This window comes from Montipora capricornis, chromosome 12, assembly GCF_036669925.1.
Source record: "Montipora capricornis isolate CH-2021 chromosome 12, ASM3666992v2, whole genome shotgun sequence".
NCBI classification, from domain to species: Eukaryota; Metazoa; Cnidaria; class Anthozoa; order Scleractinia; family Acroporidae; genus Montipora; species Montipora capricornis.
In genome coordinates this window covers 18,925,207-18,937,706 of record NC_090894.1, presented here as the reverse complement: position 1 = coordinate 18,937,706, position 12,500 = coordinate 18,925,207, and the positions used below count along the sequence as shown (strand labels likewise).

Genomic DNA, 12,500 nt, shown 5'->3' with positions numbered 1-12,500 from the left:
TTGTCCAGAAATGCACCTAATTAGATGCACGCCAGTCCATTAGCTCAATCGGCAGAATGTGGTGCTGATAACGCCAAAGTTGAGAGTTTGAACTTCACATGGACCAAGGCTTCCTCCACCATGTGGGAGGCACGGTGGCCTCATGGTTAGTGCACCCAACTCCGCAGCGAGTGGTCTGGGTTTGGGCCCTGGCCAGGAACATTGCATTGCGTTCTTGGGCAAGACACTTTACTCTCACAGTTCCTCTCTCCAACCAGGTGTATAAATGGGTACCAGCGAATTTAATGATGGGGGTAGCCCTGCGTTGGACTTGCATCCAATCCAGGGGTTGTAGAAATACTCCTAGTCACTTCATGCTACAGAAACCGGGATAAGCTCTGGCCTAATGGGCCACTTGGCTCGTAAGCACACTTAACCTAACCAAATTTTGATATCCAACACAAAGTGTTCCTTTAAGCCTACGCCTAAATGCTACCTATTTCCAACAATAGCGTAAGGGTAAAGTTAGTGTTGTAATAAATTCCCACTGGGAGCCCTCACTCCCAAACGCCCCAGGAAAGAATAAGTTATGGGAAGAAGCGAGACCTGAGGAGAAAAGGAGCAGTAGCGAGACAGGAAGGAAACAAAGGTCATCGCTGCTGGGAGGAGGGGGGGAACGCCGAGCTTTCAACTGGCGAACGTTTAACGAAAAGAGACTTAATCAGGCCAGAACAGGCCTACATGTATTTATGCAAAACCTGTGTGAAAACAGAGCACGCAGGAGACTACGAGCGCGTGGGAATTTTTATCCTTGGATCCCCAAAGGATTTGGGGCGTTTGTGCGAGATGGCCCTAGTGAGAATAATGCTTCTATTGTAGGGGCATTCTTGACATTTAAAACAGTCATGAGTGGGGGATGCTAACACTAACCCTAACCCTAACCCAGCTAAAGCCAATTTCACATCTCACCCACCCCTGAGATCTACATTTTCGAAACCAAATTATTTTGCTCTGCTTTGAATTAACCCTTTGCCTTTCATACACTTATAGACTTTACTCTGGGGGTGGTGGTGGGCGATTTCTGGGACGAAAGGGTTTACAAGACCTAAGTCACCTGAAAAAACTGTCTCCTATAACCCTATCCATCCGAGAGTGACACATAGATTTTACTTTTTCTATTAAGACCAAATGAATTGGGGGCCAATTCAAGGATGAAAGGGGTTATTAAGGTCTTCTATTATTATATGTTGTAGTAAAAATCTTTCCTTGGCTAAATTAGGGATAATGTCTGTAAGACAAAAAAATGTAAAAAAGCAATTTAGTTTGAAAAAAATTTAACCACGGAAAATTCTATTTATCTGTATTACAGTATGCATTTATACTTCTTCCTTTTTATGTAGTTCCTGAGGAATCTCAAAAGCATTTGCTACTATGGCCACTTTGCACTTTTTCTTTTTTCCCACTCATATACATGTATAAACTTTTCTTCCTTTCTTTTTAATTGCTACATGTATGTCCACTTTTGTATTTACTTATATTATATACCGGTAATAAATAGTGCACAATAAAAACTCTTGACTCAGCAATCACACCTTTCCAAATCCTTGAGACACCAATACAAAAGTAAAGATAGTGATTAATCCACTGTTGAAACCAACAGCTGTGTAACTATAAGCTGGCAAAAGTCGGATACATTTAACAGGCTCATTGGTAACCTGTTGAGAGAAAAAAGGTGCATCAAAATATAAGAGTTATTTCTGAAAAATGAAAATAAGAGAACATTGTCCTCAAGCATTGGTCTCATTCCCAAAGAATGAAGCACACATGGACCAAAGACGTTACTGGTACTTCCTGAATTGTTCTCCAATCAGTCCAATGACCATTAACTAAAACCTTGAACTTGCTCCTTCGGGCAGGAATTCTGAACATTATTGCCTGAGACAAATTACTTAAACCCGACAGCAACAAAACCTTTGACAAACCTCACATGGTAGCCGTATAAGCCTCTTGCAAGTTCGATCATATAGAAAGGTAACTCCTACGTTTGTGCCAAAAACAATAACGTCGTGTGACACATCAAGACAGGTGTATTCAACTATCAGGGTTTTGGTGTTCTCGTACGCTCGCTCTTTTAATGAGTGCAACAGATTCTTTACTCCATGTTCTTTAGCTTTGTCCCATACATGACCCATTAAGTTCTTATGGCCAAATTGTGCTTGGAGTGGTAAGGAATCCAGGACTTCATTCATTGGTTCCAATTCTGCTAGAACAATGTCCTTCCCTATGACAAAATCTGTGGACCCAAAAATTCCATGATTATTCAAGGCAAAGTATTGCTGTACATTTTCTCCTAAATGACCTCCATGGTGTCTTGCGGCTTAATTCTGCAATAAATTTTTGTTAAGCTGAAATTCAGGACAGTCTGTGGAGACCACTACAGACTCAAGTCAGATTCACAAAATATTTTAAATATCATTTTTATCAGAGGCACTAAAAGTACTGGTATTTTGTCTTTGAATTGTCATTGGCCAGTTTTAAGACACAAGCCTAGTCCACCATTACCAAATACACCTTCTCAAAATTAAAATTCAAAGTAGAATAAAATCTTAAGAACAGCCAATGATGACATATTAACCCAAAACTAAACACAAAGGTGGCATGAAATGTGATTGGTGATACGTGCTATGCATAGGTTACTGCTGCATAATTATGGTAAGATATCTCGAAACCTTTTCGAGCACATTTGTATTTAGAAGTAATCCAATCATTTTCTTGTTAATTTTGAATATTATACAAAATAAGCACTTTGAATTTTTCTAAAGTCTCAGCAGATTACACTTTCCCTAGGGGCTTGAGGAATTTTGTTGTTCTTTGAAAATGCTTAATCCTTCTCATTTATTCCAAATTGAACTCGAAATGATGTGATTACCTCTACTAAATGCACCACCTATCAAGTTAAATTAAAGAGATACTTCTATCCAAACCACCATTGCAATGGAAGTCACAGACCTTATTAGCTTGTCATATTTCGTTTTCCCAAATTATGTAGATCATGTGACAATACTCAAGAGGGTATTTTCTTTGAAAGTAGGACATTCTTATACTCACATTCACCCCTCTGAATGAACAATCTCACTCTCAATCTCAATCTTTTGTCCCATGATACAAAACTGACAAGCGAATAAGGTTTACCATGCATATTAATTGTTCTGAGATACTTTGTTTGGAGATTTTATTTTTGGAATGAGTTCAATGGGCTAATGTTTAGGTTTTAAGGAGTTGATTCCATGGTTTGATCAGTTCCGTATACATCCCGAAATTTAAGCTTATGTCATTCGTTTCTCTAACCGCTTGATTTTTCACTGAGTTACACCGGGAACTTATGTTACCTCAAGCTTATTTTTTGACACGTAATGCACTAACCTTGCGTTTTCTCCATTGTTTAAATCTTTTCTGTCCAACTTAAAATACGTTTCATTCAGTGGGAGAATGTCATAGTACTCAGAGAGCCTTAGATATCATAGCAAGAAGATTTGAAATTTAGCATATTCCGGCATATTCCTCCATGTTTACAACATCACCTGATTCAGATGATTCATGCAACTCTTACCGCTAGGTACGGCATGTATGGGGAATTATCATGTCCCCAATACATATCATGTCATGACATATATATGTCCTACTGCTAACTTCACAGCTTTCCAGCGCAATACAGAACAGCTGTATTTAGCTCTTATTAACCGAGCTTAGTCAGTCTGTATGGGAGAATCTTGACCGAGGTGGTGAGTACAGACCGAACGCAGTGAGGTCTGTACACACGACCGAGGTCAGTTAATAAGATGTTTATTATATGGCAAACAAGAACAATTTAATTCGTTTAATGTAACTGGTTTGTACTAACTGACATTTTGCTTGCGAACGGCGATGAGTGGCGATGAGCTGAACTTAATTCTGTCAAAGTTTGCTCGTCATCCTCTCTTTTGTCATCATGCTGTTTGGCACTTCCATAAATAAATATTGGTAGAAGAAAATGCTCAATATTTTTGCATTTTAGTTTGCATCTTTTCACCGCAAAACATTACTGGTCCAGATGCCGGTCTAGATGGGAAAATCTAGACCGCGGTCAATATCGATTTCAGCCAATCACATTCGTGAACTTGGTAGTTCCCAGTCCTTGTGAGACAGAGCCATATAATAAAGGGGTATACAGACCTACACACGGCTATACACAGCTGTACCAGGCTATACAGGGCTATACACAGCTGTACCAAGCTACACAGGGCTATACACAGCTATACAAGGCTATGCACAGCTATACCGGGATATACAGGGCTATACACAGATATACGGGCTATACAGGGCTATATACAGAGCTATACACAGCTATACAGGGCTACACACAGCTATACAGGGCTGTAGACAGCTATACACAGCTATATACACTCACAAACAGCGATACAGGGCTATACGCAGCTAAACAGAACTATACACAGCTATACAGGACTAAAAACAGCTGTACAGGGCTATACACAGCTATACAGACCTATACATAGCAATAGAGGGCTTTACACAGCCATACAGGGCTAAACACAGCTATACAGGGTTATAAGGCAAGGTTACGTTTATACCAACGTTGGCCGTGTAGCACTTATATTTTAAACAGAGTGAACTACTGATGGAAATGGGCCCATACAAATTCCCACCCTAGTCAGAGTTTTTCTGTCCTTGTGTGGGCCCATTTCCATCAGTAGGGCTAACGCTCACATGGTTCATGTGGGATAGAAATCTAGCACTTCAAATCACACTCTATTTAGTTAACTCTATACAGGGTTATACACAGCTACATAGGGCTATAGACAGCTGTACGGGGCTATACAGAGATATACAAGGCTATAGACAGCTATACACAACTATACACAGCTAAACAGAGCTATACACAACTATACAGACCTATAAAGGGCTCAAACCAGCTGTACAGGGCTATACACAGCTAGACAGAGCTATACACAACTATACAGGGCTACAAATGGCTAAAGCCAGCTGTACAGGGCTATACAAAGCTATACAGGGCTATACAGGGTTATACACAGCTAAACTAAGCTACACCGGGCTATACACAGGTATACAGAGCTGTACACAGGTATACAGAGCTATACGCAGCTATATGGGGCTATACAGGGCTATGCATAGCTACACAGGGCTATACACAGCTATACAGAGCTAAACACAGCTATAAAGGGCTATGCAAAGCTATACAGGCCTATACACAGCCTATGTGCATATGTTTAAACAAACGAAATGCAGCAGCGCCATGTCTGGAGGTACTGCTTTTCTGTCTCTTGTTCAAACATTCCGTCAGCACATGCGTAAGTGTTCTGGATCTCCGATACCTAGCCTACCAAAAAATATTACGATGCAGGTTTTTTACAAGGAATTGCGGTTTCAGTTGATTCTACAGGCATAAACGTAACGTAAGAACCGTGCGTATCTGGTCTGATCTCCAGACAGAAGTGAGAGATGGTTTCATGCAGACTGGGACGCCTAAAATGCTTTGTTGTAAACATGGCGGTTCACAGCACGAGTTAAGTTGTCTCTCTGGCCTTTCTGTGGACGAATTCCAGGACCTACCGATACAGTTTGGGCAAGTCTTGAAAGCTAAAACTCCAATCGATGCGGTATTTTGCTGTTAGGACTGTTTGGCCCCACAATTAACAAAAAATCTATGAATTGAGAATCGGGGGTCTTCCCTTGGCATGGAATGGCAGACTTAACCAGAATTATTTTTGGGCATGAAGAAAACCACTGGTCCTCATCAAATGGCTGAGGTGCGGCCGGAGAAAAAAGTACTGAGAAGATTTCTAGCAAGATACTAAGGAGTAGCCCTGCATGCTGTTAACGTAGACTTTTAATCTCTGAACAAGTTTTTATTGTAGAAAATTCGCGACAAAGTAGTGCTTTTGTCGCTATTATCCTCGTAACCAAAAAAATGGCGTTTCGTAATTTCTTGTCAAAGAAACGGTATAGTGAAAATAATAGAATACTGAGATTTACATTTGCAAATTACCTGTCCTCTTTAAATACCACTTAGTCAAACTCTATATTTTTATGCAATAAGCTCATTGAAACTTTCCACATATTACCGTATAAAAGTATGTTTTAAAAAAAGGGTTTTCCTGATTATATGAAAAGTACGTTTCCTATCCCTTCCTCTTCTCATGAATGATCTTTGCAAATATTACATCCCGTCTTTCATTAAACGAAGAACAGCCAGTTATGGTCTTAGTTCTTTTTCTCATTTATCTGCTAAGTTGCAGAATGCACTACCTGATTTTATCCGTACCACTGAGTTTAGTGGTTTTAAAAGAGACTCCAGGGCCGCATTTTGTACAGCGGCTTTTCTTGTTAATTAATATATCTTTAATTATTATGTATTTAGTTATGTATTTGTATATGCTATATATTTTAGCTGTAAATGTAATGTCTTTCTGGCCTTTCTGTGGACGAATTCCAGTACCTACCGATACAATTCGGGCACGTTTCGAAAGCTAAAATCTTCATTCGGTGCTGTATTTTGCTGGTAGGACTGGTTCGCCTGACACATATAAGAAATCTCTGAAATGAGAATTGGGGGGTCTTCCCTTGTCATGGAATGGCAAAATTACCCAGAATTCGTTATTGGCATGGACAAGGCGACTCTGGCCCTCACCAAATGGCTGGAGAGAAAAGTGATGGTATTCAGGATATTAGGTTTCAGGCCTCTTATCTTGGGGCGTGCGCATTGACATTTGGGAAATGGTGGGCTTCTAGTTTTGTTTACAATTTCACCCCCGAAATAGTACAATTCTGGCGACGACGATGGCGCTTGTAGGCCAGGTGGGAGAGTATATGGATGGCAAGGAAGATATTGGAAGCTATCTCGAACGTGTATAATTATATTTTGCCGCGAATTATGTCAAAAAGGACAACGAAGTTGCTACGTTACTGCTGAGGTTGGAGCCGATGCGTATGGAGTTCTTCGCAATTTGCTGCCCCCTCCTCCCTTCCTTTTGACAAGCTAAAAGAAGTTTTGATTTAGCATTACGCTCCAAAATCTATTTTGATAGCGGAACGTTTTAAATTTCATCGTCGCAACCAGCTTGAGAGCGAATTGGTTGCTTAGTTTTTGGTGGAGTAAAAGCGGCTAGCATTGAAGTGTGAATTCGGCGTTTTTCTTGAAGAAGCGTTACGGGACCGACTTGTTTGTGGACTCAAAAACGTACAAATCCAAAGGAAGTTCTTAGCGGAGAGGGAATTGACATTCAAGAAAGGATTTGAGACAGCACAATCCATGGAGTTAGCTAACAAGAAGATGTTCGTGACGTCATCGCGACTGGAAACGAGTCAGTAAACAAGGTCGGCAAAGTTGCCACACCAAGGCGTCTACATGGGGAATCTGTTAGTTGTTTTCGTTGTGGTCAAAAGCATGCTCCGTCAGATTGCTGGTGCAAGGCCGCTCAGGGTTACAGATATAAAACAATCGAGGTTGTTTCGCAGTCAGATACTGCTGATGATAAAATGTGTGGTTCTGGTTTGTATACTGTCACTTCTAAAGATTAGCGTGGATCGAGTTATCAAGTCCAGCTGTTGTTGGATGGCAAACCAGTCAGAGTGGAAGTAGATACTAGATCCGCTGTTTCTATTATTTCCGAAACGGTTTACAAAAAAATATTTCAGCATCTGCCATTGTTCGGGAGGAGAGTAATACATTAGATCCCAGGCTTCTTATCTTGGGGAGTGCGCATTGACATCGAGTTTTGGCTGAGACGTGGCCGGCTTTTAGTTTTTTATTTTATGTTACAGTTTCAGACCCCAAAATAGTACACCATTAACTAATGGTTGTGCTCTTATTCAACCGAACCCAAACGTGTCTACTAAACGGTAATAACATTAAGTAAAGTACGATCGTCCGGGTGAGTGTAGTCCTGAGAAGGACTGTTTGAGATGACATTGACTGACGTTTCGAAAACCTGAGCGGAAGTGATCTTCAGAGTCAAGTGACTCTGAAGACGTCAAGTGACTCTGAAGACAAGTGACTCTGAAGATCAAGTGACTCTGAAGACAAGATGACTTCCGCTCAGGTTTTCGAACTGTCAGTCAGTGTCATCTCAAACAGTCCTTCTCAGGACTACACTAACCCGGACGATCGTACTTTACTTAATGATATGACTCCTGGGTTCAAACCATTTACAATTAAACGGTAATAAATCGTCCAAAATGTTCCTTCGCTGTGGTGTTCCACGGGGAACGATTCTGGGACCCCTTCTATTTGTATTGTACATCAATGATCTTCGTAATTGTCTCCAGCATCACCAACCAAGGATGAACGCCGATGGAACGAGTATTACTTTTGCTGGTAGCTATGTTGATGAAATAAATAGTTGTATTAATCTTCATCTGGGGCGAATTCAGACTGAATTCGTTCTGATTGGTTCCAAGCAAAGGTTGTTACATTTTATAGCAAATCCCATTGCCACAATCAACCAGTTTCCGATAAAGAAAGTCTCGACTGTAAAATCCTTAGGTATACATATTGACGGAAATCTAACTTGGAAGAGTCATATTAACGAGCTTTCTAAAAAGATTGCTCCTGGTATAAGCGCCATTAAACGTATTAGGTACCCGGTCCAATAGACTCTACTCTCCATTTACAATTTTGAATCACTAGTCGAACCACATCACGATTACTGTTGTTCGGTGTGAAGATCCACAAAAAGTTACCACAAAAATCGAGCTGCACGCGTCATAACGTTTTGAAATTATGATCGGGGGTAGTACTGATGAACTGTTGTGGATGGTAAACTGGGTTAAACTAGACCGTCAACGCCTTGTTAATAAATCAATTTTGATGTATAAGTTTGTAAATAATATGGTTCCCGACTATCGTAGCTCGTACTTCGTCCTCCGTTCCGATACTTTAACTTATAACCTAGGAGATAGTGACTGTACGCTTGCCATCCCTCAGCCCCGCACTAATTATTGTAAAAGAAGTCTGTCCTATAGCGGAGCTGTACTTGGAAAAGTCTGCCCTTGGATATTCGACAGTCTCTCTCTTTTCATGAATTTAAATATAAGTTGAATAACTATGGTTTTAAAAGTAGTCTTATTTAACTTTTATTTTGATTTTATACACGGCTTCCTTGCAAAGCAGGTCTCCTATCATTTCTTTTATTGTAGAATTTTTTAGTAATTAAATTTAGTTAGGTAGTTAGATTTACTTAATTTATTATTGTAAAGTCCTGAAGGAAATTGTGTGTATAAATAAAGATTTTACCTTTTAATAAAATGTTCTCAGCTTTTTGATCCGTAAGATTGTTTTTGTTCCTAAGATACTTTGCCTTAGTTCACCTGTTCCCTAAATGCCCATGGTAGGGTCTCACGTTTTTGAAACTATTCATTTCTTCGGTGGGGCGGAGACTGTAACAATTTGTTAAATTGCCAGGTTTCTTTTCGGGGCTTGTAACGCTAGCCTTGACAGAGGGAAACAGTACTGGCAAATGGAATCATTGTTGCTTTCTTTTTGTCTGCCTTCTTGGTCGTAAAGAGCTCACAATTGCAGTAATTTGCACCTTTTGCTAAATGTACGTCATGAAACATTACAGATGATAAAATGTTTCTACTGTTTTTGTTGGTGTGGCAAAATTATAGGACATTTTTTTGGTTCAAACATAGGTTCTCCACAACACTTTCTTCATAAAGTAATCATCCTGGAAGTTTCATTTGCATTTCTGAAGGTTCTAAGATAGTGCCCCAAAAGCATCAAACAACGAGTACTCCAGAATTCGATAAGCAAAGATTTAAATTCCTCAACAATACGTTTTGTCAAGAAATAGCACAAGAGGTTTGTTTCATGATTCCCCCCTCCTCCCCGCAGGCCGCGTTACGTTCTCCTGCTTCCGTGCACTCCAAAGACACAGCAATTGTACTAGCAAATGAACCGATATGGCATCTGTCACGTTTTTCAGCGATCCGTAACTAGTGCCACGGTAATAGGGATTGCAATTGTCAAGTTTTCCCCGAGGGAAAGGGAGAAGTTTAAAATGTAACAATGTACAAACGGTTACATCCCGGGGGTTGTGGTTTCATTTGACTGGCGCATTAAAAGTCCTTAGGCTTAAGCAAACGGCACTTTTAATTTTCTTGGATCTTCCCAATTACTTTCCCAAGCCCTTGGAAAAATTTACCCTCTGACGGTCTTGATGAACCATAACTCGACCAGAACGTGGTCCTGAAAAAAGTCAAACTCTCATGTTGTACGTTGTAATTTTTAGGGATTTCGAGTAATTTGAAACCTTTTCACTCCAATTAATCTGCTGGCGATAGAAACTTTTCAGCAGTTACTGTAAACTCAACTCTCTGAAATTCAAATAATTTGACGATCCACGGAAAGTCATCATAGCGTCTTCGAGAAAATTTCTATGCCAGGCCAGTGAAATTGAATTGTAGAGGACTTAGTAAAAATAATTAAAAGGTGGATCAGTGAACTGGGTACATTTCATGGTTGCAAGGCGATATAAAATTACTGTTTAATATGTAGTTTCTCAAGAATTGTTTTTAGTAAGGGTAAATGCAGCTGTTTGCCTTTACTTGAGGGCCAAGTTTAGGGGACACTTGTGAGGTAAATTGTCTGAATTCGCAGATGTTAGTGATTTTGAAGTTGGGGAAAACTTTCCCGTTATCAAAATCGTCATGCATCTATTACCTTTATCTCTTGACATATCTGCCCGTTCCCCAAATTAATTGACACAGACACAAAGATTGGCTGCATGCAAATGCCTCTTTGAGGCTGCAGCCATTTATTGTAATGATAATGCAATATGAGTAGATTTACCTATGAAAAAGGCTTTGAGGATCTTTTCAATGAAAGCATCCTTTATTTTGTCCTTAAAGCCTTTCCCTAAGTTATTGGTGCACAAGTTGTCAAAATGATAATTCATAACAAGACCAATTATAACATAACAGTTACTGAGTAGTTTACCCGTGAAAAAGGCTTTGAGGATCTTCTCAACAGAAACTCCTTTATTTTGTCCTTAAAGCCTTTCCGAATAACAGGTTTTTGGTGTACGTGTCACATAAATAATTTATAAGGCAATAAAATAGAATGTTACCTGGCACACTAAGATTTCTAATTTCGAGAACTACTTTCCTTAGTCCAACTGGGTGATTCCAGCGACTCTTGCACTTACTATTCCTAAACCAAAATTGTAAACCTTTCAAGATTTAGTGATCCTCGACTTGAGCTTTGCCTTTAAAAAATGGCAAACGCTTGCATACATTAAAAGGAATTTTTCAAGTGCAATTCAATTAATGCTGAAGTAAGAATAGCAACCACATAAACAACTGGTCACACTCAAAATTCACAGCAGTGTTGCAGCTTAGAAGGCCACAAACTCGATTATGTGAGATTATTACTTAAAGTCTGCAAGGCACCAACTCATTGCTGCCAAATTTATCAGTTGTGTGATAGACATATACTAACTGCATCTAGAGCATGTACATTTTAGTACCTTTAAATCACAGCTGTGTGTGTCTTTATTCCTGTGAAGGAAGCTTATGGTGGTGGCGGGAGCTTAGCTAAAGAGCGTATTCCAAGAAATTCCTTGTCCGATATTCCAGTATTTCTTTAATTAGCTGCAGCTAGTTCACCGACACAGGTCTTTTTGCTAGATGACTGAGACTGTCAAGGCATTACACAAAGGATAAGCAAGCTTTCAAGAAAAAAAATTGAACAACATGCAAAGTAATGGAACAGGGTGTCTACGTCCTGGTAAAAAAATTTCAATGTCCTCAATTTTTTATGGTTTGATTGATTGACTGATTGATTGATTGATTGATTGATTGATTGATTTATTTATTTATTTATTTATTCATTCACACAATTCACACAATTTTCACACAATTTACACAACCCACGTATAGCATTAGCTAATCTTGGCAGGTATTAGTAATAAATAAACATTAAATAAAAAGTTGAAAGATTACAATATTAGTCTACAATATTACTAGTATAGGACTACGACATTAGTTATAAGATGCAATAATTGTCGGTATTTATGTTAATAGTATAGTATAGATGCAGTTGTAAGCTAAAATATATTATAATATGCAGGTACATAGCGAAATACATAACTATAAACTATAATAATTATTGGCATTAATTTTTGATATTAAAGAACAGGCGTCAACATTATCGTCCTCAATTCCAAGTACAGTAAAAAGCAATTGATGAAGTTTTCTTTTAAATGCTCTTTTCGTTAGCCTACACCAGTCGGGGGGTAGACAGTTCCACAATCTCGCACCAAACACAGAAAAGGATTTAACCTTCACACCCAATCTAGATTCCCTAATGTGAAATTTCCTAGCCGAAGAGAAACTGTATTATGTGCATGGACATCAAATGAATGAATAAAAAACTGATGAATATTCTTAGGTGTTGAATTACAAGAGTATCCATCATAAATAAGTAGGTAATGCCAATGAGCTCA

The 12,500-nt window shown here is 39.2% G+C and overlaps 1 protein-coding gene across 1 annotated transcript in view; it reads right to left on the bottom strand.

The window, feature by feature from the left end:
• Positions 1 to 3,554, bottom strand: part of LOC138026852 (tectonin beta-propeller repeat-containing protein 2-like) — a 14,550-nt gene extending 10,996 nt beyond the window's left edge. Inside the window, 3 exon segments of the mRNA XM_068874307.1 lie at positions 1,572 to 1,694; positions 1,962 to 2,272; positions 3,403 to 3,554. Coding sequence (XP_068730408.1) covers positions 1,572 to 1,694; positions 1,962 to 2,272; positions 3,403 to 3,418 — 450 coding nt within the window. The 5' untranslated portion in view covers positions 3,419 to 3,554.
• Positions 3,555 to 12,500: the final 8,946 nt, after the last annotated feature.